This window comes from Spea bombifrons, chromosome 4, assembly GCF_027358695.1.
Source record: "Spea bombifrons isolate aSpeBom1 chromosome 4, aSpeBom1.2.pri, whole genome shotgun sequence".
NCBI lineage: Eukaryota > Metazoa > Chordata > Amphibia > Anura > Pelobatidae > Spea > Spea bombifrons.
Genome location: NC_071090.1, coordinates 31367826 through 31376505, shown reverse-complemented (window position 1 = coordinate 31376505; position 8680 = coordinate 31367826). Strand labels below are relative to the sequence as shown.

The 8680-nt window shown below is 41.8% G+C and overlaps 1 protein-coding gene across 1 annotated transcript in view; it reads left to right on the top strand.

Moving 5' to 3' along the window:
• The first annotated feature begins 1713 nt into the window (after window positions 1-1713).
• The window catches only part of STK10 (serine/threonine kinase 10), a 47125-nt gene continuing 40158 nt past the window's right edge, over window positions 1714-8680 (top strand). Inside the window, exon 1 of the mRNA XM_053464705.1 lies at window positions 1714-1972. Within this exon, the coding sequence (XP_053320680.1) occupies window positions 1817-1972 (156 nt within the window). The 5' untranslated portion in view covers window positions 1714-1816. The remainder of the gene's footprint in view (window positions 1973-8680) is intronic.

Sequence of the window (8680 nt, the reverse complement as noted above, 5' to 3'; positions counted from 1 at the left end):
CATAAAGGCAGAGTCCCCACTTGGACAGAGACACAGTTGCAGGCTGCTCTTGGATGCTTACAATCTAGACTGGGGAAGTTGTGGCTAATCTTTAAAACCCGCATGCTGCGCAGGTACATGCTGGTCTGTAGTTACTACTACTGCGGTCAAATCATTTTTCCTGTTTTTGGGTAACTAACATTTGCCTCCAACCGTTCTTCTGAGCCAACAAGGCAATGAGTAAGGAGGCAATGGGCAAAGGGGGGATGATATTTTGGCCCCCATCGGGAAAAATCCTGCGGACGCCCCTGACCATATCTGTGATTTGTGTACAAACGTAAATGCCAATATTACAATGCAGTGTACTGATAGACAGAAACATCCAGCCATATGGTACAAGACTGAGAAATAAGGGAAATAAGGTATCAAGCTGAGAATACGCACAGCTGCTTGTAATTCTCAGTTCTTCCTGCAGAGGATCCCCTTATAATTCATTTGAAAGCAAGACCTTTTCCAAAACTGTACAATGTATTGGTTAAGTGAGTACGGATGTCTCTGCATGAACAGCAGCAAAGTCACCCGATTCTATGCATTTTCTTTTTATTTGTTTAATATAGCGCCATCATACGCTATACTTTTTTAAGTTTTTGTCAAATCAACGCGAGGAACTAGAATACTGCATTGTGATTTTATGACAGAGGCAGCTAACAAGTAATTCCCAGAATTTGTTAAAATCTTTAGAGGTTTGTGCCTTTGACTGACTGAGCATCATTAGAGTTGGCTCCTAACAGTCTGAAATCTTAGATGCTTACAATAGACTCATAAACTCTTGATTGCTCTCCTCAGTGGAATATGCAGAAGATCAGTCACATGCAGTTGTCCGTGTGGCTTAGCATATTCACGAACAAACATGCCAGTGCATCAAATGAAAAGATTGCTGAACGTGTTGGTTTTCTAATCTCAGATTAAGATTGTGGTCTTGAATATGGCAAAATGAATGTGGTTTTATACAAGAAGTGCACAAAAGAGAAAAATCAAACATTGCGATAGAATAAAATTATTAAATATAATGTATATAGTAGAGAGGGAATCAGGGGAGAGGACATCACTGAAAGCGACACGATTTAGCCCTAAGGTGAACTTCCTCCCAAATAGTGTAGTTTTCGCTGATGTCCAAACCGATTGGGTAGGGAATGTTATTTGTTGCCCAAAAAAGAATGGGCCAGAAACGAACAAAAACACGTGTCTTGGGCAAAATATGGAGTATGAATTGACGGTTTCACTTTCAGATAAGAATGGTTTTCTAGTTCATTTATTGGACGGGTGGCAGGTTTGGAAAGAAACAAGGACAGGCAAAGCGGAAAAGATGCATTAATAAAAGTAAAGGGTAGGAAGGGACTGTCAGGGTCGCCCCGTCTGGAGCTGACACCTTCACATCCTACAATGAGAGGATGGCACCTCCTCAGCCGGTGCTACACGGACCCCCAACGCCAAATCAATGTTCATGGGATATTTGCAAAGGCATACAATGCCAAAGCCAGGATCAAATGGAGTCTTTCGGTTGACCTATACTCACATCTAGCTTTAGTTTCTCTCGGAGACGCTCATCGGGTTAACTCCGGTATCTAGTAAGCTATCTGGTAAGACGGTTCTACTAGGCCACGCCTTTGGGGCGTGGTCCCGGCGGTTCCAGGTCCGCCTAGCGGTGAGCCGTTCATTCGTTCCCCAGCGGCCGCTCGTAGTTTGTTTGGTGAAACCCTCCTCCGGCTGTGGGGTGGGGGGCCGCTCCAGCTCTCTCCTGTCAAGTCGGTAGAAAGTTTGAGAGCCGCGGCCGGTTATGGCTTTCGCCAATTTCCGCCGCATTTTGCGGCTTTCCACGTTTGAGAAGCGGAGGCTGAGAGAGTACGAACACGTCCGGAGGGATGTGGACCCCAATCAGGTGTGGGAGATCATCGGGGAGCTCGGGGACGGAGCCTTCGGAAAAGTGTATAAGGTAAGGCTGTGTGTGATGGGGTCTGTGGGCATGCTTACCCGGAGAGAATAAGTGCGTGCAAAGGGATCCAGAGGTAGTGACAGCCGGTGTGGGACACGGTTCCGGGCTGATTTTACCGGGGGATCCAGAGGTAGTGACAGCCGGTGGGGTCACGGTTACGGGCTGATTTTACCGGGGGATCCAGAGGTAGTGACAGCCGGTGGGGTCACGGTTCCGGGCTGATTTTACCGGGGGATTCAGAGTGGAGGTACATACTGGGGGCTGCTCATTACTGTTACTGAGTTAGGAATATCCAGTGGCGATTATGAACATGTGCTGCGAACTATTCCCAGTAAACGGCTTATCTACGGTATTGCTGTCATTGAACCGGAGCTGAGACCCGTTCCAATGGGACCGGAGCCATGCCTCTGAGTACAGAGTGATGTCAGCAGAAGAGCGAATCTGGTAAAGTCGTACTTTTATTGCTTTAATCAACAACTCTATCTAGGTCTCTTCTTCAGGCATATTATACATTCTATATGCCATATTATATACTTGATAGCTATAATATGCTTGTTGAAGGCACCTAGATAGTCTCCAAAGAAAAATGTCCCCGTTTTGCCTCTCTGGCTAACATGGTACATGTCTATATGAAAGGGTTAATCCGATGTAAACTCCAGCCCCAGGTCCTCAGCCTACACTGCCGGAATTCCATGAAACCAGCGCAGGTGCATGAATGAGGTGAGTCACAGTGACAGCTCCACCTTTGCCCAGGAGATCCCCCAATGTGCCCTGCACTGAGCGCATGAGCAATGAATGACGGGCTCTTCCAATGTGTGTCTAGTTAAGCAACCCTCATGGTGCTGAGACCTGAGCCTCTTAATCATTACAGTGACAGAGACCTGGAACGTGTTAACCCGTGCCTTTCTAGAAACACCTGCCAAATGCTCGGTTAATGATAAAACAAGAGTAGGTCAAGCATGATGCAGTTGCCATAGCGACTGGAGGAAAGCTGAAATGCAAGTCCCTAACGATACCGCTTTTTGCCATAATTGCTGTTTATACATAACCTAGTTTCCCTTCCCCTTTTCTCACGCCCAGTTACTGAAATTAATGTATAGCTAGATTTTCCAGTACTTAAGAAAGTTTTTTTTCTGGGAACAGAAATGCCCTGATGTAGTAAACGCTGTCGTTTCCTGGGGTGGGGTGTGTGGGGGTATGTCACAATTACTTCTTGTGTGTCTAAAAGATCACCCCTCCCATGCTTTCACAGTCATTCGCACAGTTTTCACGGTTTCACTAGAATCGCTCCTCTTCTTTTGATAGTGTGTGTGAAAGGAGTTTAATTACAGTGGTGGGATTAAAGATGGCTTTTTCCTTATATTATCCGTTATTCCGAGGGTTGGGCCACATAATGCGTAGGGTCTGACCTTTAAGAAGTTCCACCTGACTTAGTATCTGTGAATTTAATAGACACAAGCCAGATACCCCCCCAACACCACCGCTACGCGGTTTTAATTGCCGTGGCCTTCTGTACGACATGCTAGTTTTTAAAGGTATAGTTAAAGCAGTAGTCACGTTGAATTACTCTATCTGATCTCAGCCCACAAGCTTCACAGACCTGTGATTACAAAATAAATCTTGGCATAATTGTCCCTTTAAGCATATTGCATTTAAATAATAAATAATATTTAAATAAAGTGTGGCTTGTTGCCGCTGCTCAATATTCAGCCTTGTATAAAGACAAGAGTTATTGGTGTTATAAAGTCATGTAAAATAATATAAAAAGGTTGGTAAATAGCGGGAGCGCTAATTGCGGTATCTCATTTCCTGGCACGTTAATGTTCACCCGTGGAATGCGGTGGTCACATTTCTCTATGATGATCGCTGTCCCTTTAATTCTGCTTCAGTAGAGCTTTCACGTAAGCTGCCCTCTGTATGCATGCGTAAGACCTGTGTCAAGCCGCGAGCTTGTTATGGGAGCTGATATAGTAACTGTATTGTAGCATAGTGTGTGATCACAGTGCGCCTCTGTTTAGCTTTGCTGTACAGGTTATACAGGCATATTCTCTCTCAAAATGATCCGTGATCTCACTGCAGTGTGACCGGTTCTAACATTCAAATGTTTGTTTTTTAATTATGAGAGATGTGATGATGGTCGTATCTCTGTGGGATGGTGCTTTGGCCCCTCTGGGGCAGCTGGCTGTAAACTAATGATACCCCGTTTGACCATTATGGCGAGAGTAATGCCCCTACCGCTGATCCTATAGGTAGATGACATAAAAATAAGCAAGGCTTTCAAGCGGTGTGTGTAAGTAGCCAATTTGCTGCTACTTTGGTAAGCATCTGGGCTTTCTTGGAATGGTATGTAAATTCAGTACATGTCTATACCACCGTGGTATACTATATATAATGGATGCCACCATGGGTATCTGTATAGTTCAGGTTTTCCCCTGTAATATATATATATATATATATATATATATATATATGTGTATATATATATATATATATATATATATATATATATATAATATACTGAATGTGTTTTTCCCCATAAGGTTCTTACTGACCATAAGCAGTTTGTTTGCTCACATAGTGGCAGTATGTAGCGTTCACTTCTCCACGCGTATCCCGCTGACAGCTTCTACAGCTAGCTGAAAAGGGGGAGTGAATGGGGAGAGTCAAAGTGGAGAAAGGGAAGAAGTGGAATATATAGCAAAGAGAAGAGACCGAGGAGGCCAAAAGAGGGAACAAAAATTCATAAAATGTATCATGATGTGATGGACCTAAGGGCTCCTGATCGTTCCTGCAAATTTGGATCTAAAATTGCTGGATCTCAAGTGGGGACGTATTTACGTATATTAAACCGGTGCAGTCATCCAACCACATCATGGTTTGTGTAACTGTAATATACCAGCCATGCTGTGATTCAGGATGCAGATGCCACCATGTCAGTTTGTTCATGTGTGAATTGTAATTATCATCTTTTATTTATATAACACTTCAGGGGAATGAGGAGACTAGAATGGATAGACTTAGACAAATCGAGGGCTCTTCTCATCATTGAGTGGCAAGTGATAAGACAGACTCAGTTTGGCCGTCATACTAGTAGTGGCAAATTGGTGGACCAGAGAGAAGAAATTAGTGAAACTGAAAAAAAGCTGGAGAAAACTGTTTGCATTTGTAGCTCTGAGAAGTTAAAGCTATTATGTCATATCCGGTAGAGAAGAGAATTCTCATTTCGACAATGACTGTGGTGAAGACTACTCTTTAGTCTTTTCACCCGATTTGCTTTTAATATATATATATATACCGTAGTACCCAAAGTGTTCTATTAAAGTCATGTGAATAGAACACAAACCTACTTTCTTTTAAAAAGAAAAATGACTAATTAAGTCACAGGAAACGTGCATTATGATGTCTTCTGCACAAATTCCATGTTCTCAGGAACTAGGATAAGGTAAGTACAGCAGAATATGTATATTGAGTATAGATCTTTTAGAAATCAGACCTGTATAACCCTTCTAGAGGCAGAATAATATGCAGAGCACATTTTGAAGGCATGAATAACTGTAACAACAGTACATTTCTTTTTTCTCTTTTTTCTGCTCCATTTGCTGCCCTGTCCACTCTAACAGTATTCGTAACACTGCCTCCTTTATCCCTCATAAAGCATACAACCAACCTACCCCTGTGCTCTTTATGTAGACACCTGATCACCTGACCTAATTCCACTCCAGGCCATTAACCTATAGATGGCACCAACATAACTGTCTACCCTGTAACCTTTCACTCCCAGCCATGCTCATTTGAACTTCTCCAAATCTCTGGTCTCCTGACCCTTCCTGTTTCTACCCAATACCACAGCGAAAAACCTTCAAGCGGTCAAGCAAACCGCAGATGCCACCATGTCAGTTTGTTCATGTGTGAATTGTAATTATCATCTTTTATTTATATAACACTTCAGGGGAATGAGGAGACTAGAATGGATAGACTTAGACAAATCGAGGGCTCTTCTCATCATTGAGTGGCAAGTGATAAGACAGACTCAGTTTGGCCGTCATACTAGTAGTGGCAAATTGGTGGACCAGAGAGAAGAAATTAGTGAAACTGAAAAAAAGCTGGAGAAAACTGTTTGCATTTGTAGCTCTGAGAAGTTAAAGCTATTATGTCATATCCGGTAGAGAAGAGAATTCTCATTTCGACAATGACTGTGGTGAAGACTACTCTTTAGTCTTTTCACCCGATTTGCTTTTAATATATATATATATACCGTAGTACCCAAAGTGTTCTATTAAAGTCATGTGAATAGAACACAAACCTACTTTCTTTTAAAAAGAAAAATGACTAATTAAGTCACAGGAAACGTGCATTATGATGTCTTCTGCACAAATTCCATGTTCTCAGGAACTAGGATAAGGTAAGTACAGCAGAATATGTATATTGAGTATAGATCTTTTAGAAATCAGACCTGTATAACCCTTCTAGAGGCAGAATAATATGCAGAGCACATTTTGAAGGCATGAATAACTGTAACAACAGTACATTTCTTTTTTCTCTTTTTTCTGCTCCATTTGCTGCCCTGTCCACTCTAACAGTATTCGTAACACTGCCTCCTTTATCCCTCATAAAGCATACAACCAACCTACCCCTGTGCTCTTTATGTAGACACCTGATCACCTGACCTAATTCCACTCCAGGCCATTAACCTATAGATGGCACCAACATAACTGTCTACCCTGTAACCTTTCACTCCCAGCCATGCTCATTTGAACTTCTCCAAATCTCTGGTCTCCTGACCCTTCCTGTTTCTACCCAATACCACAGCGAAAAACCTTCAAGCGGTCAAGCAAACCTGTTCTTACTAATATCTTCTTCTGGGGACATCTCTTCTTATCCTCACATATTTCTGTCTGTTTGAAAGAAGAAGAATAAAAATTATAAAACCCTTCATATCTTAACTGCCACAAATACAACTTCCACAGTCATCTATGGCACTCTCCTTCTTTCTCTATACCTTGTTTATTTCTACACCCCATCACCTCAGCGGTTTGTCTTGGTTTGTCAGTTGTAGATGTGCCGCACTCTTTGAATATATATGTATTGTAAGAAGCTACGCCTAAATTCTTGGCGCTATGTAAATAAAAGATAATAATTATATGGGATAGTGTAGGTGTGATATACAATGAGAGCAGATTTAAAGCAAGTGTCATGATGGCTTCCATACTGCGAGTGCCTTTACATAGTGACTTTCTTTTCAGTATTAATTATTGTCTGTGGCGTTACACATAACACGAATGATCGGCAGATTAAAGGCAAGGCTTCATTGAGATGCCACCAGAGTTGGCTGAAGTTCTAAAACGATTTATAAGAGGTGTGCCACCACAAATAGTGTGAAAGTTGGGTGTGGGCATTTTTTTGAGACTGTGAGAGCCATCTGGCACTACAAGATAGATTAAGTTGGGGAAATTAAAAACTCATCAAACTATATTCCATTTAAGTGCAGAACATGTATGTAGAATAAAATATGCGACGGCACAATATTTGTGCCCATGGGATTTGTATTCTAACGTAAGACACCCCAGTCATTAAGAGATAAAAGCAGGCACACCCAACGCTCATTGAATTCCTGCTTACGAAGACCACGTTTTGATCTCCTGCTCTATAGATTAGACATTTGGTGTGTGAACTTCCTCTATGGCTATTTATAATTTGTTGCTTGATTAGTATCCGTTTTACCTCCTGCTGCTGGTTGCAGTAGAAACGGGTTGCGGAGAACCAGCAATAATCTGAAAACATAAAGTGTCACAGAATCACACCACATGGTGATGTGAAGGGTATTTTGCAGAATTGCATTGAGGCTACACAGCTGACTAAATATGTTGTATTGAATATGTCTCTAGTACTTAAGCAGTTAAGATATTTTGACAATACCAATTACCGGTAATCCTGCCTGCCATGTAACCTAGGAAGTCTTACTGTAGTTGATGAGGTCACACAAGCCACCAAACTGTACAAGAGTACATTTTTAGTGATTGTTTAAATAGCATTTAGTTACAGATAGGAGACCAAATCCTAATTCCGGCATACATTCATCTGATTTCTAGAAACCTTTTACTGTTTCAGGATTGACATTGTACCCCTCTGTTTGTTTGAGCGTGATATAGTTCACACAATAGATGATCCCATGCTGTCCATTAAGCTCTCCTTGTCTAGGAGTGCCAGCTGAGCTCTGCGTCTAATATCTGGCCTTTAAAGGGTCTATTTCATTGCTATGAAGACCTTTTAAACAAATGTGCAAAATACAATAACTTGCCATTTAAGAGTTCTGATAAGAAATGCCATGTGTGTTATCATAAGCACAGCTGGTGGAGGACACACAATGGTGGATTTCGGCTTTATTTTTAGCACCCAAAAATCTATACTTTAAAACAATGCCTTTGTAAACATGAGAGCATCTAAAACAAGCTAAAAGCTTTAATAATTTTGATAAAACCTGAGCCCCGTAACCATATTTGCATGCCCCTTGGGTTGGAATACACCTTGTTCTGCCATGGGTTGGATGTGTTCCAAAGTAAAATGTCTTGGTGGGACTGGCCTAGAACCCCGTGATGTCCATGCAGTTTGACTGAAAAGCCATGGTTTCATTTTCATCAGGGAAACATTTACTAGTGATCTAGAAAAATCGGCATCGCTTAATCATATGTTACAGGTCCTAATGTGTTT